The sequence below is a fragment of the Podarcis filfolensis genome (genome assembly GCF_964270895.1).
Source record: "Podarcis filfolensis genome assembly, chromosome: 13".
NCBI lineage: Eukaryota > Metazoa > Chordata > Lepidosauria > Squamata > Lacertidae > Podarcis > Podarcis filfolensis.
Window position 1 is genome coordinate 42,505,931 of NC_139615.1, and position 27,408 is coordinate 42,533,338.

Consider the following 27,408-nt stretch of genomic DNA (forward strand, 5'->3'; position numbering starts at 1 on the left):
GTGAAGGAAAAAGTGACAATCAGTCCCAGGAAAAAAACAAGCTCTTACGTTTTTATTTTTGCATTAGGCAAATTATATAAATCTCTACTCAGAAGTGCTTTTGCCTATTTCTGAACTGCCTTGCTTCGCTTCTTCTTGTCTTTTAAGATACAGTGGTACCTCGGGCTACATACGCTTTAGGTTACAGACTCCGCTAACCCAGAAATAGTACCTCGGGTTAAGAACTTTGCTTCAGGATGAGAACAGAAATCGTTCTTTGGCGGCGCGGCGGCAGCAGGAGGCCCCATTAGCTAAAGTGGTGCTTCAGGTTAAGAACAGTTTCAGGTTAAGAACGGACCTCCGGAATGAATTAAGTACTTAACCCGAGGTACCACTGTATTCCTTTCACATGATTCATTACGTCCTTTATAGAAAAAGAAGACACCATTTTGTTTCTTTCTGGTAACCATTAATACAGTCTATATTTACAAATTTTAAGAAATTAAAGATAGGAAAGGGTGTAGTTCATTACCAGAAGGTAATGCAATACATATTCAATCAGAATATGAAGTTATTGTGCATAAGGTTGGAAGTCTTGTCGGCTTTTAGAAGGTTGCTTTACACGTTTTTCTAGGCTGTCCTTCAGAGTGGTGTACAGTAAGCCCCCCAAAACACAAGTCTAATCTATAAAACCACATATAAGCCACCAGACATAAACACCCAGCAAATCAGATAAAAGCGGCCTTGTATTTAGGCTTTAGCATGGTAGGAGATTGACAATCAGCTGACAGGGATTCCAATCAGATGACTTGCTGATCAGGTGACTGATGGGATGAGGTCAGAGAGGGCAATTTGCACACATACACACACCTAATCAGGGCTCTGAACTGGGATTGCAAAACGCCTGGCAAGTCGTATTCTCATCTCCGTGACTGTGGCTCGGGATCTGCTCCTTGTGGCAGGAGGTATGGCCACTGCTCGCTCTACTTTTTATTTTTTAAACACATTTGGCACATTTGAGGAATTGAGGGGATTCTATCATTCTTGCCAGCCAAAAGGCAATTTGTGTCAACATTTGAACCAGCCTCCCATAGAGTGTCTTCCCCTCACTGTGCTACCATACGAGTCCTGGTGCTGGAGCCTACGTACCATATTTTTCACTCTATAAGACGCACCAGACCACAAGACGCACCCAGTTTTTGGAGGAGGAAAACAAGAAAAAATATATTCTGAATCTCAGAAGCCAGAACAGCAAGAGGGATCGCTGCGCAGTGAAAGCAGCAATCCCTCTTGCTGTTCTGGCTTCTGTGATAGCTGCACAGCCTGCATTCGCTCCATAAGACGCACATACATTTCCCCTTACTTTTTAGGAGGGAAAAAGTGAGTCTTATAGAGCAAAAAATACGGTAATAACCGTTCTGATTCCAGCCTGTACATGAGGCTGTCTCCCTGGCAAAAAGCCCTTTTTTTCTTCACATAGGCATCAACAGGAGCATTCTACCGAGTGCACCTTTCCCGCAGGACTTTGATACTCCCTGGGAGTCCATGCTCTACTCTAGCCATGAGTGCTGGAATGAACTGGACGCTGCAACAAGAATGTCTGTCCTCCCCTTGCTGTTTGGCTCCACCTATTTGTCTGCAAAAAGAGCGGTTCTTTTCAGGCTTGCCTCCAGACTCTTGTCTGGAGGGAGCTCTGGGTGACCGTTGCTGGGCTCACGTGCACTAGGGAGAGTGCTGTGTCCCTTGACTGCTAAACTGTGCTTCGTAGATGTGCTTGGATATGATCTTGAAAGACCTACATTGGCTCCCAGTACGTTTCCGAGCACAATTCAAAGTGTTGGTGCTGACCTTTAAAGCCCTAAACGGCCTCGGCCCAGTATACCTGAAGGAGCGTCTCCACCCCCATCGTTCTGCCCGGACGCTGAGGTCCAGCGCCAAGGGCCTTCTGGTTCCCTCATTGCGAGAAGCAAAGCTACAGGGAACCAGGCAGAGGGCCTTCTCAGTAGTGGCACCCGCCCTGTGGAACGCCCTCCCACCAGATGTCAAAGAGATAAACAACTACCTGAAACTCAGAAGACATCTGAAGGCAGCCCTGTTCAGGGAAGTTTTTAATGTGTGACACCTTAGTGTATTTTTGGTCTTTGTTGGAAGCCACCCAGCCAGATGGGCGGGATACAAACAAATTATTATTATTATTATTATTATTATTATTATTATTATTATTATTATTGCATTTGGGGCGCATTCAACTGTTGTGTGCATTGGCTGGTTCCTTCCTTTTATAAAAAAAAGATGCATTTTGTATTTTTAACAATGTTGCAAACTACCCAGATGACTCACTTAATGAGCATAATAATAATAATAATAATAATAATAAATATTATTATTTTTATTTTATTTATTTATTTATTTATTGTATTTTATTAATATTTATTATTATTAATAATAATAATAATAATAATAATAATAATAATAATAATAATAATAAATATTAAATAACATGGGATGCCACTGGCATGCATGCAATGTCAGAATCACTGGCTGGTGGGATTATCACAAAGGCTGGGGCAGTGTCAGAGTTACTACATTATTTCTTGCAGAAAGTGGTTTTGTTTTACTGCCTGCCTTGCTGCTGAAAGTTCATAGGATCTTGATTACGTTACGCTAGCATAACCAATATAGCAGCTGCTGGCCCAGTAGGCCCAGAAGACCACTCTGTAGGACGCAGGAACTGGGAGAATAGACAGGTGCAGCTTGACAGGCGAGTTGCATGTAAGGCCAAGAAACATTTTAGTTACACAACGTGTATTTATAGCCTGAATAATGGACTACAAAGGAAAACCTCTATTTAGAGAGAACGATTTCTTTGAAAACTGGGGGGGGGGGGTCCCAAGGAATCAAAACTGGCTTAAATTGCCTCTCTGAACATCTTGGGAATGGTCTACTCTTATGAAGGCAGAAGTGGAGGTTGGGGGAGGGGCTATGTCTTGCCAAAACAGGTTTATGGGCTGAAATTTCTTCTCTAATAATAATAATAATAATTATTATTATTATTATTATTATTATTATTATTATTATTATTATTTCATATTTATACCCCGCCCACCTGGCTGGTTTTCCCCAGCCACTCTGGGCAGCTTCCAACAAAATATTAAAATACAATAATATATTAAACATTAAATGCTTCCATAAACAGGGCTGCCTTCAGATGTCTTCTAAAAGTCTGGTACAGTGGTACCTCAGGTTAAGTACTTAATTTGTTCGGGAGGTCCGTTCTTAACGTGAAACTGTTCTTAACCTGAAACACCACTTTAGCTAATGGGGCCTCCCGCTGCCGCCACGCTGCCAAAGCACAATTTCTGTTCTCATCCTGAAGCAAAGTTCTTAACCCAAAGCAATATTTCTGGGTTAGTGGAGTCTGTAACCTGAAGCGTATGTAACCTGAAGCGTGTGTAACCTGAAGCGTATCTAACCTGAGGTACCACTGTAGTTGTTTTTCTCTTTGACATCTGGTGGGAACACGTTCCACAGGGCGCGTGCCACTACCGAGTAGGCCCTCTGCCTTGTTCCCTGTAGCTTGGCTTCTCGCAGCGAGGGAACCGCCAGAAGGCCCTCAGCACTGGACCTCAATGTCTGGGCAGAACGATGGGGGTGGAGACGCTCCTTCAGGTATACTGGGCTGAGGCCGTTTAGGGCTTTAAAGGTCAGCACCAACACTTTGAATTGTGCTCGGAAACGTACTGGGAGCCAATGTAGGTCTTTCAAGACCGGTGTTATGTGGTCTCGGCGGCCACTCCCAGTCACCAGTCTGGCTTCCGCGTTCTGGATTAGTTGTAGTTTCTGGGTCACTTTCAAAGGTAGCCCCATATAGAGCGCATTGCAGTAGTCCAAGCGAGAGATAACCAGAGCATGCACCACTCTGGCGACACAGTCCGCGGGCAGGTAGGGTCTCAGCCTGCGTACCAGATGCAGCGGATAAACAGCTGCCCTGGACACAGAATTGACCTGCGCCTCCATGGACAGCTGTGAGTCCAGAATGACTCCCAGGCTGCGCACCTGGTCCTTCAGGGGCACAGTTACCCCATTCAGGACCAGGGAGTCCTCCATACCTGCCCGCCTCCTGTCCCCCAAAAACAGTACTTCTGTCCTGTCAGGATTCACCCTCTATCTGTTAGCCGCCATCCATCCTCCAACCGCCTCCAGACACTTACACAGGACCTTCACCGCCTTCACTGGTTCTGAGTTGAAAGAGAGGTAGATCTGGGTATCATCCCCATTCACATGATAACAAAGACTCCCATCTCTTCTAGTTTGATCCTGTGAACTGTCCTGTTTAGCACTGGCTAAAGGTAAGGTGGCATTAACATTCATGCTGTGCATGACATAACCTGCTTGGTGCTTTGTGCAAATGGGGGGGAAAGCAAGCAAGGGTGCACATCATCTCAAGAGATATGCGATGCAAGATTATCCCAGGGTTGTTCCCACCTGATCATGTGAAAATCAGGGAAAATTGGAGAAGGGTGATAGCTCACTGTCCCAAATTCAATCCCTGGTGTTTCCAGGTAAAGACTCTTGGCCTGAAACCTTAGAAAGGGACTGCCAGTCAGTGTAGGCAATCCTGACCTAGATGGGCCAATCTCCTGACTCAGGTAGCAGCTTCTGATTCAAAATTTGCTTGCATTGACAACTCATAATTAAAGGCAGTAACCCAGCCACTGCCTCTCAAGAGCTTATCGGTTTAGGAAACTCCCTAAAATCCAGTCGCTGTGCTAAAGATTAAAAACAGGAAGGGTTTTTTTATCACTTTTAAAACAATGCTATCCAGCTTTTCCATAAAAATGCTCAACTCGCACAGTAAAAATAAAGTAAGACGGTAAAATGGCAGGGAACAAAGATAAGATAAAAACTAGGAGACGGCTGAATTTTCAGATTGAAAGCTTAGGCAGCTGGCTAGATTGCCATCAGAAGGCTAGAAATGAGGAAGTATGATGGACCTCTCTAGGAAAGAAGTTCTGAAGCTTTGGTGCAGCTACAGAGAAGACCCTGCCCTGCATCCTGAACAAATGCAATTCAGAGGCTGGCAGGGTAAGATAGAGAGGCTCTCCAGAAGAGCTTAGTAAGCAGACATGGTCATATGGAAGAAGATGCTCCCAGAAGTAGCCTGATCCCAACCCAGTTTAGGGCTTTAAAGGACATAACCAGCATTTTGAATTGAACCCTTAATAACAAACCAAAGGGCAATATTCCATTATGCACGATGCCAATTCCATTGGGCACGATACATTATTCTATAAAGAGCTTCAAAATTGTGAAATTCCTCTGCTTATTAGAATCTGCTCCTGAGTTGCCAAATGTAGGTTTTGCACATATTTGTCTGTGTTTGATGGGTTCCAAGATAGTAAAGCGAATAATCTTCCAGCACTGGCAATCAAGAAAGCTCAATACAGTGGTACCTCGGGTTAAGTACTTAATTCGTTCCGGACGTCCGTTCTTAACCTGAAGCACCACTTTAGCTAGTGCGGCCTCCTGCTGCTGCCGCGCCGCCGGAGCACGATTTCTGTTCTCATTCTGAAGCAAAGTTCTTAACCCGAGGTAATATTTCTGGGTTAGTGGAGTATGTAACCTGAAGTGTATGTAACCTGAAGCGTATGTAATCCGAGGTACCACTGTAGTACCCTCTCCCCTGTTTTTCCTCTAGCTTCTCCTTTACAGGTAACATGGCCTATTAAAACATTCACATCATCTGTAACCAGAAATTTATCTAGGACCATATTAATTCTAACTTGGACCTTCCAAAAAAGGTGCTAGGCATATTTCCTGTGGGTGACTTGCTGGAGAAGTATGGGGCCCCAAGCAGATCTAACACATCTTCTTTGGCAAAGGCCCAGTAGCTGCACCTTTTGGAAGGAGGTCCAAGTTAGTATATGGTTCTAGATAAATTTAAAACACTCTGGTTTCAATGTAAAAGGGCCCCTGACCATTAGGTCCAGTCATGCCCAACTCTGGGGTTGCGGCGCTCATCTCGCTTTATTGGCCGAGGGAGCCGGCATACAGCTTCCAGGTCATGTGGCCAGCATGACTAAGCCGCTTCTGGCGAACCAGAGCAGCGCACGGAAATGCCGTTTACCTTCCCGCCGGAGCAGTACCTGTTTATTTAGTTGCACTTCGAGGTGCTTTTGAACTGCTAGGTTGGCAGGAGCAGGGACCGAGCAACGGGAGCTCACCCCGTCGCGGGGATTCGAACCACCAACCTTCTGATCGGCAAGTCCTAGGCTCTGTGGTTTAACCCACAGCGCCACCCGCGTCCCTTGGTTTCGATGTACCCAGGACTAAATATTTTGCTGCATTAGTCTTAATCTAATTATCTAAAGTGGCTATCTATTTCACAGAAGGCCGGTTTTCAAGGTGAAGGCTACATTTTACCTCTGGGTTCTTTATTTCACTTGGTTTCTGACAGGGTCCAAACTGGGGGATATGGTTTTGCTAACAGAAATATAGACACATCCACTGAGCTTTCTTGAAAACAACCTACAGCAGGGATGGAGAAACTGTGGCCTTTCAGACGCTGTTAAATAACAACTTACATCATCCCTGACCCTGGGCTACGTAGCTGGGGCTGATACGAGTTGGGAGTCTCACAACATCTGGAAGGCCAGAGATCCTTCATCTCTGTAAAAGCCAGTTGCAAAAGTCTGGGGAGTCTGCAGTGCTGACTCACATTAAATTTTAAACATACAAAGTTTTTAAAAACAACAACCAAGCATTGAGACACAACCAAATGAATGCTCTAAATACCTTGTCAATAGCTTTCCCAACACGGGAAACACTACTGTGGATGTCTTTGTGATCTGAGGCCAATTTCTGAACGGTGTCCTTTATTCGCTTGCAGCACTGGGTCATAACAAGTGATATCGTTCCCGATAGATCTCCATCTTGATCTAGACAGAAGAGAAGAAAAACAAATAATTAATTGCATTATGAGCAAGATACACTAATTCCCAAGAAATGAAATTTCTGCAATCAAAGAGCCCAAGCGTTGTCATTTAATTTCACTTCTGAAAAGCCATAAGTGGTTTCAAAATGGATTACAGGAAACACTGGTGGGGTGAAAAATCTGTAACCTTTCAGATGTTGTTGGACTATAGCTCCAATCATCCCTGAACATTAGCCACATTGGCTGGTGCTGAAGGGAGTTGAGGGTCCAAGAGCACCTGAGAGGCCATACACCCCCCACCTCTGGTGTCAGGAAATGTTATTACCCTGGTCCTGAATAGGGTAACTGTGCCCCTGAAGGACCAGGTGCGCAGCCTGGGAGTCATTTTGGACTCACAGCTGTCCATGGAGGCGCAGGTCAATTCTGTGTCCAGGGCGACTGTCTACCAGCTCCACCTGGTACGCAGGCTGAGACCCTACCTGCCCGCGGACTGTCTCGCCAGAGTGGTGCATACTCTGGTTATCTCCCGCTTGGACTACTGCAATGCGCTCTACGTGGGGCTACCTTTGAAGGTGACTCGGAAACTACAAGTAATGCAGAATGCGGCAGCTAGACTGGTGACTGGGGGCGGCCGCCGAGACCACATAACACCGGTCTTGAAAGACCTACATTGGCTCCCAGTACGTTTCCGAGCACAATTCAAAGTGCTGGTGTTGACCTTTAAAGCCCTAAACGGCCTCGGCCCAGTATACCTGAAGGAGCGTCTCCACCCCCATCGTTCTGCCCGGATGCTGAGGTCCAGCGCCGAGGGCCTTCTGGCGGTTCCCTCATTGCGAGAAGCAAAGCTACAGGGAACCAGGCAGAGGGCCTTCTCGGTAGTGGCGCCTGCCCTGTGGAACGCCCTCCCATCGGATGTCAAAGCGATAAATAACTACCTGACATTCAGAAGACATCTTAAGGCAGCCCTGTTCAGGGAAGTTTTTAATCTGTGATATTTTCGTGTATTTTTGGTTTTCTATGGAAGCCGCTCAGAGTGGCTGGGGAAACCCAGCCAGATGGGCGGGGTACAAATAAATTATTATTATTATTATTATTATTATTATTATTATTCCTGTGGGATTGGCCAGCATAATTTATAGCATGCACAGCAAGTTATATTCAAAGGGGGGAAATACATACAATCACAACTCGAACCCAGCTTCATCGCAGCCTTGTACTCAGTGTATTATTTCAGATTATCGCTAAATGGTTGGTTACTTACCTGGAAAAGCAGTTCTTGCAAAGCGGCCTTGTCAAGTTTACACTGTAACAAGGCACAGCAGATACGCACAATGTCATGAGATTCTATCCAGCATCTGAATCTTTATAAAGGCAAAAGCCCTGCTTCTGCAGACCTCTCTTACATTCCCTCCATTCGTTTCAACACTCTCAAGACTTGAAAAGACCAAAGAGAGATGCAAACTGGGCTGGGTCACTCTGGAATGACTTTGTGGACGGTTAAGAAACCTCTGTTTCATCTCCGAGAGGTCCTGCCCGGTTTTCACTAACTGAGAAATATCCATCAGGGTTAAAAGGTAAAGGTAAAGGGACCCCTGACCATTAGGTCCAGTCGTGACCGACTCTGGGGTTGCGGCGCTCATCTCGCTTTATTGGCCAAGGGAGCCAGCGTTCAGCTTCCGGGTTATGTGGCCAGCATGACTAAGCCACTTCTGGAGAACCAGAGCAGCGCACGGAAACGCCGTTTACCTTCCCGATGGAGCGGTTCCTATTCATCTACTTGCACTTTGATGGTCTTTCGAACTGCTTTTTTTAAAAAAATAATTTTTATTAACCGGCCAATCAAATCAAATCAAATCACATCACATAAATTCCAAATTACAAAGCCGAATTTTAAATTTTGTTGAGGGAACCCATATTTCAAGATCCGAAGGGATTGGCAAGTCTGATAAAACCTTCTGATTGGCAAGTCCTAGGCTCTGTGGCTTAACCCACTGCGCCACCCGCGTCCCTTCCATCAGGGTTACTCGTTCCCAAATACCCATCACATCTGACGACGAGAAAAAACAGAGCCTTGTGATGGTGGGTGCAGAAGACCACATGCAGACCCCTAGATCAGTTGTGTTTCTTCATGGAAACAAAGCAGAGGTATTTTTTGTGATGACGGACTATCTGCAATTCGGGATAGCTTAGCGGTACGTTCAAGCTGCTGAGGTCTAACAAAGAACAAGACACCAGTCTTTTCTCCTGGCAAGGAAGTATTCCACACAGCATTCAGTTACCTGTAATTCTGACAGATTTACCCAGATATAGCACAAAAATTCAATGGCAATTCTGCCTTTAATTAGGAAAATTACATTTAGCAGAACCATACCGGGGGCGGGGGGCTAAAACAAGAGTGAATATAGTGGAACCTCAGTTTTCAAACGTAATCCCTTCCGGAAGTCCGTTCGAAAACCGAAAATCAACGTGCTGTCGGCAAAGTGAATGGTGAAAATGAAAAAAATGCACCATGGAAGCTGTTCAATTTCCAAGGCGTGTTCGAAAACAGAAGCATTCACTTCCAGGTTTTCAGCGTTCGGCTTCCGAATCGTTCGGCAGCCAAGGCATTTGAAAACCAAGGTTACACTGTATTTGGAAATCTTAGGCTAATATGACATTTTAAAAGGCCTATCTCAGAGGGAGAGGGAAGCCACACAATGTTTTGTGGTGGAAATACCTGCGGCATCCTCTGAAAATCAGAGATATGGGTCTATGAAATTTATCCCATATGTATTGTCTTTTGAGGCAACTGCTGCTTTTATATATACAGTGGTACCTTGGCTCTCGAACTTAATCCATTCCGGAAGTCCGTTCCAAAACCTAAACATTCCAAACTAAGGCACATTTTCCCATAGAAAGTAATGCAAAATAGATTAATCCGTTCCAGGCTGTTGAAAAACTACCACTAAAACGCGCTATCTCTCTAAAAACGGAAACGCAACACTAAAAACGGAAGCTCAGGACACGTTCGACTTCCAAAAAAAACCCGAGAACCGGAACGCTCACTTCAGGGTTTACGACGTTCAGGTTCTAAGTTGTTCGTGAACTAGGCTGTTTGAGAACCAAGGTGCCACTGTATATATAAAACAAGTGTGGCACTATGCTACCAACTTCCATTTGCCTGCACAGCAAGGCACACACTCACTCCCCAAACAAGGTCCAGGAAGTCCTTCTCCAGAGAAACATGCAGGCTCAGTTCAGAAGAACAGTTGCCACTTGCATTGATGAATAGGAGGGAAGAATCGGAGACTTCACCCCTTTATTAATCCCCTGGTCTCTTCTCTCTGGCGAGGCAAGTAGAAGCACTGCAAGCTCAAGTATCTGCCGAAGCTGTGTCAGACCGAGCAGTATTGCTTATTGGCTTATAGTGCATCCCAGGAGAAGGCAGACTTTGTTTACCTCCTCTCTAAAATAAAGAACAGCATTCACTTCTTGAACTCTACCCCCCGTTTTAAAACCTCAAGGCACAATAGTTTCTGAAACTTGCAAGTAATAAAAAATAAATGTAATTGTGGAAGACTATGGAGCTAAGCTGCTATAGTTTTCCCAGTAGTGATGTATAGAAGTGAGAGCTGGACCATAAAGAAGGCTGATCGCCGAAGAATTGATGCTTTTGAATTATGGTGCTAGAGGAGACTCTTGAGAGTCCCATGGACTGCAAGAAGATCAAACCTCTCCATTCTGAAGGAAATCAGCCCTGAGTGTTCACTGGAAGGACAGATCCTGAAGCTGAGGCTCCAAGACTTTGGTCACCTCATGAGAAGAGAAGACTCCCTGGAAAAGACCCTGATGTTGGGAAAGATGGAGGGCACAAGGAGAAGGGGACGACAGAGGACGAGATGGTTGGACAGTGTTCTCGAAGCTACCAGCATGAGTTTGACCAAACCGCAGGAGGCAGTGGAAGACAGGAGTGCCTGGCGTGCTCTGGTCCAGGGGGTCACGAAGAGTTGGACATGACTAAACGACTAAACAACAACATGGAGCTAAGCTAGTCAGAGTACTACAGAAGCTAGAAAAATCTCAAGTGCTAGCATCCAGTCTGGTATTTGAAAAGAGGGAAGGAGAAACTGGTCCACCAGATCTGATTTATCTCCATGTTTATCTGTAGTGTCCAGTTCCTCAAGCACCGCTTCAGAAGAGTCACTTCCATGCTGCAGCAAACCATTCCCATTAACTATTTTCTCTGCAACATAAACACAGAACTATGTTTCACTGTCCAATCAAGACACAGCGGTGTATCTGCCTTTAAATTTACTGGGATACTGGATAAATAATTCCCTCTATCTTCTCATTTAGCTACAAAAATCTACAAGTCTCAAGGAGATTTATCCTTTGTTCAGATGTCTAAATGCCCCGTGACTCACTAGTCTCTTTGTGTCAAATGCCCACGGCTCTCAGCTTTCAACAATGAAAATAGCACGGGTTACGTCAACAGCCCCAACATGGAACTGGCCATTCATAAAACTGGTACCACCATGCAATTCCTGCCCCCGTGAGAATGTCATCAGCACTCCCACAGGTGTGTGGGGGCTTTCAGATGTGTGCACTATGCAAGATGTACTCTCTAACACAGAGGTCAGCAAACTTTTTCAGCAGGGGGCCGGTTCACTGTCCCTCAGACCTTGTAGGGGGACCAGACTATATTTTTTGGAAGGGGGTAATGAACAAATTCCTATGCCCCACAAATAACCCAGAGATGCATTTTAAATAAAAGCACACATTCTACTCGTGAAAAAACCCCAGGCAGGCCCCACAAATAACCCAGAGATGCATTTTAAATAAAAGCATGCATTCTACTCATGCAAAAACAAGCTGATTCCCGGACCGTTCCGCGGGCCGGATTTAGAATGCGACTGAGCCGGATCCGGCCCCCGGGCCTTAGTTTGCCTACCCGTGCTCCAACATTTGAGACAGTCGCATTATGACCCAGTTCCAAGTTGCGAGGTCTCTTTTGTCAGCCTTCAATAATAACTTCTAGACGTTCCTTTTTAAATAAACACCCAGCTTAATCCCAGTCTAAACATATTTACTTGGGAGGAAGTGCCAATAAAAACAGTATTTCCAAATAAAATGCTTACTCCTAAATAGCCTCACTGAAGTCTGGCACAGAATTACACATATGGACTCATCATTTCAACAGACTCTGTGTGTGTGTGTACACACACACACACACACATATCAGTTGCACATTAGACTGTACACACACACACACACACACACACATATCAGTTGCACATTAGACTGCAGTTATAGGAAAGTCAGCAAACTTGTTATTGTAAACTTTGTTTACATTTGCTCTATGGGATGTTCATTTAGGAGCCACCAATGACTAATGCCATTATTACTCAGTGAGAAAGAGTAAACCTACCTGCCGGTGTGGAAATAGATTAAGGCTTCCTTTTTTTTTACTCACTACAAGAGGCCAAAGAGGGCAGGATAGATTAATCACTGCCCAGTCCCGAGATGTCAAAACAAAACATCGTCTCCTGCATCTCAAAACTAAAGCCCTTTATCTTTTAAAACTATGTAAGCAAATTAAGTTAGCTCTTTTTGCTCAGTCAATAACAAAGCCAAGCCCTTGCGTCTGGGAAGAGGGAAAACTCCTCCTCCATATAATACAAGAAAGCCATGCTGACAGTTAGTTACTTAATTATAGTTGTTAGAAAATCATTTCCCAAAATACAGCAGCAGTAGTTTTGTCCACATCATCTCTTTCAATTCCCCAAGTTGGTGAGGCTCGTTTGACAACAATGCGAAATCAAGTTTTCAGTGTCACTGGCCCAAGACTTGTGGAACACAATGAGAACAGGGATTCAGTGGGTTCCTTCGGTGCCAACTTTTAAATGCCTAAGGAAAACTATTCCACCAGGCAAATAAGAGTACATTCCCTACAATGGTCTACTTGTGCTTGATATTAATTTCTTTTTATTTTTAACTTATTTTTAACTTGTCATGTTATTGTTTGGTTTGTTTGTTTTTTATATTGTTCTGAACTGTGGTATATTTTTATGAACTAGTTGTATATAAATATTTCTTATAAATAAATAAATATGAACAACAGTAACCAATGGGTGGCGCTGTGGGTTAAAGCCTCAGCGCCTAGGACTTGCCGATCGAAAGGTCGGCGGTTCGAATCCCCACGGCGGGGTGCACTCCTGTCGCTCGGTCCCAGCGCCTGCCAACCTAGCAGTTCGAAAGCACCCTTGGGTGCAAGTAGATAAATAGGGACCGCTTACTAGCGGGAAGGTAAACGGCGTTCCGTGTGCTGTGCTGGCTCGCCAGATGCAGCTTGTCACGCTGGCCACGTGACCCGGAAGTGTCTCCGGACAGCGCTGGCTCCCGGCCTCTAGAGTGAGATGAGCGCACAACCCTAGAGTCTGTCAAGACTGGCCCGTACGGGCAGGGGTACCTTTACCTTTTTAACCAAAGAAGGAAAGTCAGTCTTGCCACTGCCTTTTTCAAATTCATCTAAATCTTTAGGCAGAACAGGGGCTGGTAGCTGAGAGGCCTTCCAGCAGACAGACTGAAGGTGAAAGACTCAACAAGAGATGCATATGAGAAAAATTACAAACTGCAAACAAGCAACTGGAAGTTGAGGTGAAGGTACACCACCCCATAATCGCTTCTCAAAGTGGCCCTTCAGGTAAAGTAGCTGATGCCAAGAGTGCAGAATTTGTCAGACGATGCTCATCAGATCCATGAATCACATCCTGGCAAATTAATACTACAGGGTTTGTCATGTCTGTTTTTGAACCTCCCTCTCTCTTGCAACCTTTGGGGAGGGGGCGCAGAGAAGGAAGAAAGAGATCCTTCCTCTCTAGTTAAATAATGTGACAAAGTGTATGTTCCACACAACCAAGCAAGCAAGCAAGCCAGCCCAGCAGAAAGACAAGAGGTATGGGAAGAGAACATAAAAACACCCTCTGTAACAGACCCCAGCCCTTTGACACAGGGAAACTAAGGCCACGTGGAACATACCGTTCTCAGGGGACAAAAAAAATATGTGTCTACAATTAGTTATTAGTTATTGCTGTTGCTGGTACAGTGGTACCTCAGGTTACATACGTTTCAGGTTACATGCGCTTCAGGTTACATACTCCGCTAACCCAGAAATAGTGCTTCAGGTTAAGAACTTTGCTTCAGGTTGAGAACAGAAATCGTGCTCCGGCGACGCGGCAGCAGCAGGAGGCCCCATTAGCTAAAGTGGTGCTTCAGGTTAAGAACAGTTTCAGGTTAAGTACGGACCTCCGGAACGAATTAAGTACTTAATCCAAGGTACCACTGTATTCATTTCTCTTAAGAGACAATGGAGTGTGCCTCCAGTGGTGAAGCCGAAGTGCTTTGCTCAGATGACAAGACCCCCTCTCTTGGCCTCGCTGATGTAGTCCAAAGAAAAGCAGAGCAATACATTTGGCACCAGCTTGGCTGCAGGAGTTGACGGAAGGAGGCATACAAGTCACCATCCAACTGTCTTAGGGATTCCACTCCAGATTTGTGTAGGGTTTATTCTTTAGCCTTTTCTTTAGCCTTTTCTTCAGCCCCCCACAAGGTCTGAGGGACAGTGGACCGGCCCCTTGTTGAAACAGTTTGCTGACATCTGGGTAAGAGTGGAGGTTTAGGGTAAGAGCATGGGTAGGCAAATTAAGGCCCGGGGGCTGGATCTGGCCCCATTGCCTTCTCAATCCGGCCCACGGACAGTCCAGGAATCAGCATGTTTTTACATGAGTAGAATGCGTCCTTTTATTTAAAATGCATCTCTGGGTTATTTGTGGGGCATAGGAATTCGTTCATTCCCCCCCCCCATATAGTCCAGCCCCCCCAAGGTCTGAGGGACAGTGGACCAGCCCCTTGCTGAAAAAGTTTGCTGACATCTGGGTAAGAGTTTTCCTTCTCCTAGAAGGGCTACTTTCATAGGTTGACAAGCCATCTGCCCTCACGTGCAGAAACCACTTTCTTGACCGTTGAACCGTTGAAAGGCATTTGACAAGGTGCCCCATGATATTCTTGTAAAGAAGCTGGTAAAATGCGGTCTTGACTATGCTACCACTCAGTGGATTTGTAACTGGCTGACTGACCGAACCCAAAGGGTGCTCATCAATGGTTCCTCTTCATCCTGGAGAAGAGTGACTAGTGGGGTGCCACAGGGTTCTGTCTTGGGCCCGGTCTTATTCAACATCTTTATCAACGACTTGGATGATGGACTCAAGGGCATCCTGATCAAATTTGCAGATGACACCAAACTGGGAGGGGTGGCTAACACCCCAGAGGACAGGATCACACTTCAAAACGACCTTGATAGATTAGAGAACTGGGCCAAAACAAACAAGATGAATTTTAACAGGGAGAAATGTAAAGTATTGCACTTGGGCAAAAAAAATGAGAGGCACAAATACAAGATGGGTGACACCTGGCTTGAGAGCACTACATGTGAAAAGGATCTAGGAGTCTTGGTTGACCACAAACTTGAAATAAGCCAACAGTGTGACGCGGCAGCTAAAAAAGCCAATGCAATTCTGGGCTGCATCAATAGAAGTATAGCATCTAGATCAAGGGAAGTAATAGTGCCACTGTATTCTGTTCTGGTCAGACCTCACCTGGAGTACTGTGTCCAGTTCTGGGCACCACAGTTCAAGAAGGACACTGACAAACTGGAACGTGTCCAGAGGAGGGCAACCAAAATGGTCAAAGGCCTGGAAACGATGCCTTATGAGGAACGGCTAAGGGAGCTGGGCATGTTTAGCCTGGAGAAGAGGAGGTTAAGGGGTGATATGATAGCCATGTTCAAATATATAAAAGGATGTCACATAGAGGAGGGAGAAAGGTTGTTTTCTGCTGCTCCAGAGAAGCGGACACAGAGCAATGGTTCCAAACTACAAGAAATAAGATTCCACCTAAACATTAGGAAGAACTTCCTGACAGTAAGAGCTGTTCGACAGTGGAATTTGCTGCCAAGGAGTGTGGTGGAGTCTCCTTCTTTGGAGGTCTTTAAGCAGAGGCTTGACAACCATATGTCAGGAGTGCTCTGATGGTGTTTCCTGCTTGGCAGGGGGTTGGACTCGATGGCCCTTGTGGTCTCTTCCAACTCTATGATTCTATGATTCTATGAACCCACTATTGGTCTCATCTGCTCAATCTGCAGGTGCCTGTCTTCGCATGTTGGGGAAGTCCCTGACTCACCAAGGGTTCGAGACCCATGAGCTACCCTCACCTGGTTTAGTTGACCAGTTGAAGCTGTTCCCGGAGATTGATCGCCGTCAAACGCTGACATTTTCTAGGAGCCACACGTGAGAGCTGAGTGCAGGGTAGCGACCAAAGGTGAACAAACTACCCCAGAGGAAGCACAACGTCTGCCCCACCAGATGTACTACCCCTCCCCTAACACCCCACATACCCATCTAGGAAACAAGCCGGATCATAGGGAACTGAATGGTGTCTCAAAACAAGAGGCAGACTACGCGAGAGCTGACCAGACAAGGATAAAAGTGATCTTGTGAGGCGGTGGGAAGGGAAACTGAGACAAGCACGGAGTTACCATAGTTTTCTTAACAACAGCCTGGCAGTTGGAAGTTTTCCTTCACGTAGAGTCGTAGGGTATCCCCTCTTCCCCCCCCAAAAAAATTTGACACATATTTTCCCAAAAAAACAAATACACCCAGAAATCCGGCAGTTGGAAGCTTTCCTTCAAGTAGACTTACAGGGTTTCTTTCACCTTGCATGATATGTGCGCTGGGCCCGATTTAGGTTTGATGAGGCCCTAAGCTACTGAAGCTAATGGGGCCCTTTATATACCCAGCTGTCCATAGTCAACAACAAAATTGCTGCTGTTGTTTTGTGTTGAATATATGCTATATGGTAATTTATGGACCTAATAGGTCCATACACAACATAAAACACTGTTGCTGTGTGTGGGTTTTATTTTATTTGCTTTTTATCTTATATTTAGGAAACGTACATCCAGGTTGTTGTTTATCCTTTAATTTTGGGGGGACCTCCAAGAGAGTGGGGCCCTAAGATATAGCTTCTTTAGTTTATACGTAAATCCGGCACTGTAATGTAATAAAGGTAAAGGTAAAGGGACCCCTGACCATTAGGTCCAGTCGTGACCGACTCTGGGGTTGCGGCGCTCATCTCGCTTTATTGGCCAAGGGAGCCGGCGTACAGCTTCCGGGTCATGTGGCCAGCATGACTCAGCCGCTTCTGGCGAACTAGAGCAGCGCATGGAAATGCTGTTTACCTTCCCACCGGAATGGTACCTATTTATCTACTTGCACTTTGACGTGCTTTCGAACTGCTAGGTTGGCAGGAGCAGGGACCGAGCAACGGGAGCTCACCCCGTCGTGGGGATTCAAACCGCTGACCTTCTGATCGGCAAGTCCCAGGCTCTGTGGTTTAACCCACAGCGCCACCCAAATCCAGGTTGTTGTTTATCCTTTAATGGGGGGGGCGCCAAGAGAGTGGGGCCCTAAACTATACCTTCTTTAACTTATACGTACTTAATTCGGCACTGTAATGTAATACAGTGGTACCTTCAGGTTACAGACTCTGCTAACCCAGAAATAGTACCTTGGGTTAAGAACTTTGCTTCCGGATGAGAACAGAAATCACGTGGTGGTGGCGCGGCAGCAGCGGGCGGCCCCATTAGCTAAAGTGGTGCTTCAGGTTCAGAACAGTTTCAGGTTAAGGACGGACCTCCGGAACGAATTAAGTACTTAAACCGAGGTACCACTGTATTTCCCCCCAAATAACAACAACAAAGAGCCCAAAGCGGGGTCGGAAAACTCTGTGGCAGGCACTTTCCTCAAAGGGAGTCGAAATTCAGTTTTCAGACAGGATTGATGGAAATCAAAAATTTGAATAAGATGTAGAAGTATGTTTAATTACTGCTGAAAACGATATGTTAAAAAAAAACTAATAAAAAATTATATTTTAAAAATTCAGTTTCAGTGGGATGGGGGGGGGGGGTAAGGAAAGCTTCACCTGCCGGATTCCTGCCTGCCTGCTGCTTATAGAGAAAAGGCAAGCGCCTGGTTCTTACGGACATACTCTCGCTCTGGAGGATCTCCCGGCGCAGCCCCGCCACGTACTGGATCAGCTCCTCCAGGCTCCGCTCGCACAGCTGCCCGTAGCCCGAGAACTTCTGCAGCACCTTCTCCAGCTCGCGCTCCACCGTCACGCACTGGTCCATCGCCTCTTCCGCCCGACGCCCGGCCACCCCAGGCCCCTGCTGCCCGGCCTTGGCCCCACCGGACGACGGCGGAGGCGGCGGCGGCCCCACCGACCGGGCCGAGGAGAACCTGCGCCGTGTGAGGGAGGGAGGCTTGTTGTTTTTGCAGGCAGCGCGCCGGACGGACCGGGGGAGGAGGAGGAGGCGCGGCGGGGGGGGGTCCTCCCCGGCGGAAGGTTGGAACTGCGGCGCAGGCGACTGCTCGGGGCAGTCAAGGAGGGGTCCTCGAGGAGCGCGCGCGTGATTGGGTGAGGCTCGTGCGCGCGTAGATGTAGGAAAATAGGGCAGAGGAGCTCGCGTGCGCCGACACGGACCAGGGTGAAACTTGCTGGGTTCCTTTGCTTGGTTTTCCCGAGGAAGGAAGTGGCAGCTCAGTAAGAGCTCAAGCGGAGGGAAATGAGCCGCCAGGCAATTCCTCGCTCCTTCAAAGCGCTGCCTCTTACAGGAATTCGCGCTTTGTAATGTAGGTCTTATTCCAAGTTGGGGGTGGGGAAGGGATATGTCGGTTTGGCGAGTTAATATATGGGGAACGCTGTGTATGTGCAGCGTTCTCCGCCTTTTTTATCGACAACTGTCACTTCCATCTCAGCGAGACAAAAAAAGGCGCTAAAGGGAACTCGGAATTAGAAGCTTTGTGTAAGTCTGCTATTATTATGTCTATTGTTTTTACCGTTTGAAAGCAGTCGCGGTGCGTTCAGGCAGCAACTTAGACACCTCAGACTATCGTTTCCTCTCAGAAGCCTTCCTGAGACTTCTAAACAAGCATCTTGTCATTTCTGCATAAACACAGGTTGGGCAGGGCCTGTATGAAAGCGGCCTCTTTGAACAGGCGAATCAGGCAGTACGGTTATCCCCTTTTTGAGGGTGGGGAGAGGAGGGGGCGGGTTTGTTTACCATGAGATGTCATAGGTAAACAGATGGGGAAAGCGGAAGTAGCGTTTTGGGGGGCCTCCTGTCATGGCTCCGATTTCCGTCGCGCGTCGGCTACGTATAGGTCATCACGTGATCCCCCCTATTTGTTTTTCTGTGAGTTGTGTTAAGCCTGCTGATTCTGCGTCTGGGACTCTTAGCTGCCCAACGAGCTCCTAGTTTCGTTGTTGTCGTTTTTACAAATGTATAAATCTTAAGAAATGCTTGCAAAGATTGTATCTTCTTATTATTCTTTACATACTGTCATGGCTCTTTAGAAAATACGCAAAAGGGAACTGTTATTATTATTTTTTATTCCTTAAATTAGTATATTGCCCTTCGTCAGAAGATCACAGCGCGCATCACAGCATAAAAATACAAAATACATAATAAAATAACTAACAAACTATTAGCATCCTTCCCAAAAACACATCCAAGAGCCCACAAAATGTTCATTCAGCTAAAGACCTGGGTAACAGAGAAACATTTTGGTCTGGCGTCTAAACTGATGAGGAATATCGGCTGGAGGCAAAAGCAGGATTGGCAAGGGATGCAAACTTCATCTTTTTTAGCACTGCAAAAGCCAACGCCTTTGATTCTCCTCTGTGAAAATTCTCACACAAGGTTTGATTAAATCCTAAACCAACTTACTTATAACTTTCCCTAGTGTTCCTCCGTAGTAATGCATGTATATGGATTGCAGTCTGAAGACTACTTGTGTGAGCACCTCTTTGCATGGGTAAACCAGCTACAATAACACCTGCACCTGGCAGGTTGATCCACAGAACTTGATATTGCTGTTGGACTGCCCCAGTCATCTGAGTCAAAACCTGTAGCTTAAGTTCTCAGGACTCTAAATAAAATCTAAAATATTTGTATCCCGCTTTTCTGCCTGACAGTAGACCTCCAAACAGCTTAAACAAAATAAAATGCACTATCAGCATCTTTCCCCCACCCCCCTTTAATTAGAAGGCAGTTCTTATTAATGAGAGACTACTTAGGGATGGATTCATTTAAACTGTGTGGTGCAGCCACAAGAAGGTGTCTTTTAGACACACACTCTCTCTCTCTCTCTATATATACACATATATATATGATTGTGTGGAACACTCTTATACTAACCCCCGAGTAGCAAACTGAAAAACAAAAACTGAAAAACATTGCAGGCAAGTAATCCTACCTACAACGTTCTATCATACAGATTCCTGGCTGCCTGAGCCTAGAGCCTGTTCTTGCAAAATGTTGATAGCACCAGATGATCTAAAGGTAAAACAGTCCATGACCCTGTCACATGCCAATATCCAGGGCTTTTCCCCCCAAACTGGAACTTGCCAGAACTCAGTTCCAGCTTCTCTCAGGTGGGTACCATAGCCATTCTAAGGGAATGAGGGAGGTGTTTGTGGTGAGCTCCGGCACCTCTTTTTCTTGAAAAATAGCATTGCCAATATCCCAATGGTTTGGGAAACTGTTAACATTTTAGATACTGGATATTGGACATTCTATATGTTGGTGGCAAATGTATGCATCTTTTAACAGTACTTTCAATGCTTCACATACCCTGTAAGATAGATCTGTATTCTTATCCCCATATTGTAGACGGTGCAGATAAGGCTACAGTGATTTAAGGCAGTGATTGGGAACCTGTTGACATTGTTGTCCTTCAGTTTCCATCACCTTTTCTCACAGGCCACGGCCAAGTTGAAATACAACATCTGAAGGATCACAGGTTTTCCCAACTCTGGCCTAAGGCGACTTGGAGAGGAAATTGAATTCTGGACTTCTTGGTTCATAGCTAACTAAGTCTACTCAGAAGTGTGTATATCAAATAAATTGTGATGTCACACTGAAAATAAATGAGCATGGGGTGTGTCTGCTCTGCAGTACACCCTGTTTAGATTCAATAGAATTTAAACGACAAGTGTAATAGTTCTTATGCTTGATTGTTGGCTCTGTTTATTTCTCTGACCGATAGAGGACCTCAAGAGATCTTTATGGGGAGCTGGGCTGCATAAACCAACCTCCACTTCTAAACCATAGGTTTATGTGTACTAATGTGCATAGTCTTATTCACTAAGCTGCACTACAAAAGCACAGTACCTTCTGCAACCAGAAGGAGCTGGGGGGGGTGTCTCAGGGCGGTTCACAGAATAAAAGCAAGATGTAAAACCACAAAATATGTAATAAAAATAAAAACAATAACCCAATAGCCGCCCCCGGCCCCCCAAACACACATTTTAAAAGGGCATAGGATGTAAATCTGATCAACCAAAGGCCTGGTTAAAAAGGAACAAGAAGGATTACTTACTCAATCTGTATACCACCCTTCACCCAGGGCCAGATTTAGGTTTGATGAGGCCCTAAGCTACTGAAGGTCCAGCTGTCCTGTGTCAACAACAAATTGTCGCTATTTTTTGTGTTGAATATATGCTATATGGTAATTTATGGACCAAAGAAGCATCCAAAGCCATTTGCACATAACAAAACATGTATTTTATCAAAGTAATTGTTCAACTGAAATACAATTAAGAAAAACCTCAGATATGCAGATGACACAATCTTGATGGCAGAAAGTGAGGAGGAATTAAAGAACCTTTTAATGAGGGTGAAAGAGGAGAGCACAAAATATGGTCTGAAGCTCAACATCAAAAAAACGAAGATCATGGCCACTGGTCCCATCACCTCCTGGCAAATAGAAGGTGAAGAAATGGAGGCAGTGAGAGATTTTACTTTCTTGGGCTCCATGATCACTGCAGATGGTGACAGCAGTCACAAAATCAAAAGACGCCTGCTTCTCCAGAGAAAAGCAATGACAAACCTAGACAGCATCTTAAAAAGCAGAGACATCACCTTGCCAACAAAGGTCCATATAGTTAAAGCTATGGTTTTCCCAGTAGTGATGTATGGAAGGGAGAGCTGGACCAGAAAGAAGACTGATCGCCGAAGAATTGATGCTTTTGAATTATGGTGTTGGAGGAGACTCTTGAGAGTTCCATGGACTGCAAGAAGATCAAGCCTGAAATAAATCAGCCCTGAGTGCTCACTGGAAGGACAGATCCTGAAGCTGAGGCTCCAATACTTTGGCCACCTCATGAGAAGAGAAGACTCCCTGGAAAAGACCCTGATGTTGGGGAAGATGGAGGGCACAAGGAGAAGGGGACGACAGAGGACGAGATGGTTGGACAGTGTTCTCGAAGCTATGAACATGAGTTTGACCAAACTGCGGGAGGCAGTGGAAGACAGGAGTGCCTGGCGTGCTCTGGTCCATGGGGTCACGAATAGTCGGACACGAATAAACGACTAAACAACAAATATTAATATTAAAATTTTCATTTAATTTTTGGGGGGGCCCCTAAGAGAGTGGGGCCCCAAGCTATAGCTTGTTTAGCTTATATGTAAGTATAAGGGCCGGTTCACAAACAGAAGGCACACGTTTCTTCCCGCCGGGTGGTGCAAATTTCGGCCAAGTATCCCAAAGTGGGGTGGGGTGGGGTGGGAGAAGAAAAAACAACCCCAACACAAATCCTCCTTTGCCTGTGTCTTTCCCAAGAGCGGCTCCAGAGTCTACCCCGGGGGACCCCGTTCCACCCAGACCTAACCCAGCGCGACTTTCTCTCCCGAGGAGCCAAAACCTGCGAGAGAGCGGACGCCTCCGAAAAAGAAAAGAGGCGGGGGCGAAAGCCAACCCAGGCAGGCAGCATCCTTTTTGGGGGGAGAGAGAGGGGAAAGCCCAGGCTGGGCCTTTGCGCGCGCGCGCCTGTAAGGGACCTTCCCAAGGTAAACGAGCGCTGAGCCCGCCTTGGGGGGAGCCTGGGCCGGGTTCCTCTCGCACCCCACCCCGGCCTGGCGGAACCGTCGCGCCTCCCTCTCCTCCTCCTCCTCCTCCTCCCTCGGCTGCCGGCCGCGGCTGCGCGACGTCACTTGTTATGTCTCCTCCGGCCCGGGCTCTGCTCCGCCGCGGAGAGGCGGCGACGACGACGGCGGCGCGCCGAGAAGCCCGAGCGCAGCAGCAGCAGGAGGAGCAGCACCGCCCGCGGCGGCCCCGACACGAGTAGGGCCGCCGCCTGCTTGCCTGCCTGCCTGCCTGCCCGGGACGGGGTAAAACAAGCGAGGAGGAGGAGGAGGCGCCTTGGCCGGCCGAAAGCCCCGTCCTTGCCCGACCCCCTGAAGGCTTCTCCCACCCCCCAAACCAGCGCCACCCCGCCTGGTGCCCCCCGAATGAGATGGTTTCCTGGCTGGGGGGGGCGAGCCCACCCCACCCCAAATTATTTCCACCCCCCCCCCAGCCGCCTCCTCGCCCTCCTAAGAGACCTTTCTCACTTGGTTCTCCTCAGCACCCCACAAATACCCAGCTCCCACCTCCACACTGCCTCCCTAAAATGATGGGGTGCCCTGGATGGAAGGGGGTGCTTCTTCTTCTTCCCCACCCCACCCCAAATTATTTCCACCCCCCAGCCGCCTCCTCGCCCTCCTAAGAGACCTTTCTCACTTGGTTCTCCTCAGCACCCCACAAATAATACCCAGCTCCCACCTCCACACTGCCTCCCTAAAATGATGGGGTGCCCTGGATGGAAGCGGGTGCTGCTTCTTCTTCCCCACCCCACCCCATATCCGGGTTCCCTCTAGGCGAGTGGGTGTTATCCTCTCCCCCCCCCCCACCCCACCGCCATTGTGTCTTTTCATAAGAATGTGGGGATAATGGGAAAGGGACTCTTGGACAGTAGCAACCAAACTGGGGGTTGTGTTGTTGTTTGTGTCTGTGGATATCTGCTCCCCTTTCTTTCCTTCCCTCCAGACATTTCTCTCTCTCTTTTCTTTTTGCAGGACTGACTTGACTCTCTCCGCAGAGAGTCAGGAGCCCCCCACGCGGAGGAAAGATGTGGCTGAAGCTGTTTTTCTTGCTTCTTTATTTTCTGGTCCTGTTCATCCTGGCCAGGTTTTTCGAGGCCATTGTGTGGTACGAGACGGGCTTCTTCGCCACCCAGTTGGTGGACCCGGTGGCGCTCAGCTTCAAGAAGCTGAAGACCATTTTGGAGTGCAGGGGGCTCGGCTACTCGGGGCTTCTGGAAAAGAAGGATGTCAGGGAACTGGTTGAGAAATCAGGTAAGAAAAAAAATGTCAGTTCGCTGGCATTTTAACTTTTGGAATAGGCCCCCCCCCTTTATTAAGCATCTATATTGCAATAACTTCTATCGTGTACAGCCATACAGAGTGTGCAGGGAAAAGGAGTACTACTAAATAAATGTGCTTAATAATCTCAGATGTGACCTCACGCTTTGAATGCCTTCCAACTTTTTATGGAGAATTGCTAAAATGTGGCAATGTTTGAAGAAGCACAGGGCAGCAGCAGGCTAGCATGGAATATACAACAGAACAGAGAGATTGGGGGGGGGGCGGGGGGAATTGTCCAGATGAAAATCATCAGGAACCATGATGTAATATCTGGCTTTATCTAAGACATGCCGGTAAGAATCAGAATTTGAAATGTGGCATGTGGTGTTTTGACGTGCACCCAAAACTAGCATGAAAGATCTTCTACATTGATCAGAAAGTGCCTGGCATTTTGTTAGGCCGGGTAACAAGTCAGGTCACAAGTTTATTAAGATACTGGCTATCAGATTCTCTGCATGTTTCCTTGGTTGTAAATCTTACTGGCCTTGATGCAAGCAGGTGTGCGTAAGTAATTTAAAACAGCACAATTCTAAGCATGTTTGTTCAGAAGTAAGCCTCGTTGAGCTTAATGAGGCTTACTCTCTTGTAGATGTGTATTAAGATTGTATCCTTCGTGCAACACATTGTTCAGAAAAGAAAGGATTGCTGTTTTGTCGATTAATTTATTATATGCTTCAGACAAGTAGCAAGGCCTTGTTATGTATTCAAGGAAGTAAAATAATGTCAGAGAAATGCATGGCAAAGGTTTGCCTCAGTGTTAGCTTTTGTTTGCCGAGTGAGAAGTTGAAGGTTTGGCTGCTTCAGAACAAACATCTTATAAAAAATACCTTATTGTAAGCATATTTCTGACCTGACTGTTAACACCTTCAGAAAGTCATATGTCTATAAAGATAATAACAGTGGTGCTCTTTGGTTGAATAAATGCTTTGGTCCGCCAAACAGTAATAAGTGCAGCCAGGTGAGAATAAATGAGTAAGACTGGCTAATTGCTTTGTGTACCTGCTTGTACAACTCTATTTTATGCTAACCAGTGTGCAACCATCGAAATCCTCAGCCTTTTGAGATCATCTCAAGGAAATTGTATCTGATCTATGATTAGCACCAGGCATAGGCAAACTTGGCCCTCCAGAAGTTTTGAGACTACAGTTCCCATCATCCCTGACCACTGGTCCTGTTAGCTAGGGATGATGGAAATTGTAGTCCAAAAACATCATAGGCCGAGTTTGCCTATGCCTGGGTTAACACTATCCCTGCCCTATTGCAAGGGGGTTGGACTAGATGATCCTTGGGGGTTCTTCCAACTCTACAATTCAGTTTATTGGCCCTCATCCAGTCCATTACTAATCCCAGGCGATGGTTCATCTGAATCTGTTTTGGTTCATCTGAATCTGCTGAAAGTGAATAGTAGACGTTTGGGGTTCTCATAAATCCACTCTGCCAGATTCAAAGTGCTGAAGCTCAGCATGACAGCCACACCCCCCAAAGAGGATCCATAGCTGTGCCTCCACAGAGACTCAAAACGTGCAGGAGGCTGTGTTGATCCATGTATAATAAAATGAATATACACCCACGAGCTGTGGTACGTAGCATAAGGTAAAGGGACCCCTGACCATTAGGTCCAGTCGTGGCTGACTCTGGGGTTGCGGCGCTCATCTCACTTTATTGGCCGAGGGAGCCAGTGTACAGCTTCCAGGTCATGTGGCCAGCATGACTAAGCCACTTCTGACAAACCAGAGCTTACCTTCCCGCCGGAGCGGTGCCTATTTATCTACTTGCACTTTGACGTGCTTTCGAACTGCTAGGTTGACAGGAGCAGGGACCGAGCAACGGGATCTCACCCCATCGCGGGGATTCGAACCGCCGACCTTCTGATCGGCAAGTCCTAGGCTCTGTGGTTTAACCCACAGCGCCACCCGCGTCCCTGGTACGTAGCATAATGCCCAGTTAATTAGGATTAGATTGACTGCAATCCCGATTGCTTCTTTTCCTGGGAGTAAGCTCCGTTGATTTCAGTGGTGCTTCCCCTTCTGTCTCCATACATTCAACTGGTAAAGCACACTGAGCTTTAAGAAAACATCTTCAACCAGTTGAAATGCATCCTTGCTTGGGAAGAAAATGAAAAGTTATCTAGCTGACAGTCTTCTGTTTTGACTTGTCTTGCAACTATGGCCATACTCTTTCTCCCCATAATTCTCAGTATAATAGCACCTTCGTTCTGTACCCCAACCTCACATCTTCCTTTAAGAGCCGAAATGTCAATGCATACACAGTCATCCTGAGGTTAGTAAGCATTTCGGTTGCAATCCCATACTCAGCTGAGAGTAAAACCCATTGAACTCAATGGGGCATAGTTCTGAGTGGGCATGTATGGAATTGCACTGTTAGTAATGTATTGATTTGCAAGGAAGCTCTCAGAAGACTACTGGAACGAAACTAATTTGGTCATTTAAAAGAAACGGATCCTTTGTAGAAATGGCTAAGATATGAAGTAGATTAGAAAAGTAAAGAGAGAGAGAAATTTAATGTTCATATTTGCAGACTTAAGTTAAATGAGACTAGAAGGAAATCTTTTTAGTGCACGTTGAGCTCTTGAAACACCATACTTGCATGTGGCTATCCCCCACGGGACTGAGTGAGACTTATTTCCAAGTAAAACAGAGTATTGAGCTGGAAGAAGTTGCCCGTGTGAACAGAAAAGAGCGACACGGTTCCTTCTATGGAACAGAGAGCCAGTTTTTAACCAAACTGAATAGGAATTGCTTTGGTGAAAACAAGCAAAGCTCTGGTTGTGCATTTTTCTCCTTTGACTTAGTTTAAGCGTTTGCATCTTATAAAAGGTATGCTATTGTCAAAAAATAAATTTTAAAAAAGCAGATCGCCCCATATCATGAAAATAGGATATTTCAGCACTTAAGCACCATATTAGTTTTTGCTCCTACAGGTTGGTTTCTCTTCTGGAATTTATCCACCAATGTTTGTAAAAGCGTCATGGAATAGCTGGGATTGATAGGTGTGCAATAATTTTATACAGCATATTCGGCTTTGGCTCAGGCATCTATCCCTGCAATCAAATAACCAACTGGAGCTATGCTGAATTTTCACCCCATACATTTTTAAGGCAGAAAGCAGGGTTTGGGAGAAGTTTAATGAACAC

At 46.2% G+C, this 27,408-nt stretch overlaps 2 protein-coding genes and 1 long non-coding RNA gene across 6 annotated transcripts in view; 2 read left to right on the forward strand and 1 right to left on the reverse strand.

Annotated features, from left to right (window-relative positions):
• The window catches only part of RMND5A (required for meiotic nuclear division 5 homolog A), a 36,109-nt gene extending 17,727 nt beyond the window's left edge, over positions 1 to 18,382 (reverse strand). Inside the window, exons 1-2 of the mRNA XM_083583376.1 lie at positions 17,996 to 18,382; positions 6,775 to 6,917 (exon numbers count right to left, since the gene is read on the reverse strand). Of these exons, the coding sequence (XP_083439502.1) occupies positions 6,775 to 6,917; positions 17,996 to 18,137 (285 nt within the window). The 5' untranslated portion in view covers positions 18,138 to 18,382. The remainder of the gene's footprint in view (positions 1 to 6,774; positions 6,918 to 17,995) is intronic.
• Positions 9 to 17,947, forward strand: LOC310748233. Its single transcript, XR_014541230.1, has 3 exons — positions 9 to 944; positions 4,290 to 4,328; positions 17,891 to 17,947. It is a non-coding gene; the product is annotated as an uncharacterized lncRNA (long non-coding RNA).
• A 66-nt stretch (positions 18,383 to 18,448) lies between the features above and the next one.
• Positions 18,449 to 27,408, forward strand: part of LOC310747779 (charged multivesicular body protein 3) — a 39,092-nt gene continuing 30,132 nt past the window's right edge. Inside the window, exons 1-2 of one of the 4 annotated variants that reach the window (XM_083582892.1) lie at positions 18,449 to 18,639; positions 23,907 to 24,185. In XM_083582892.1, coding sequence (XP_083439018.1) covers positions 23,960 to 24,185 — 226 coding nt within the window. In that variant the 5' untranslated portion in view covers positions 18,449 to 18,639; positions 23,907 to 23,959. Of the gene's footprint in view, positions 18,640 to 22,888; positions 23,181 to 23,906; positions 24,186 to 27,408 lie in introns of those variants that run through there. The other 3 variants (XM_083582890.1, XM_083582891.1, XM_083582894.1) reach the window with 3 other exon arrangements.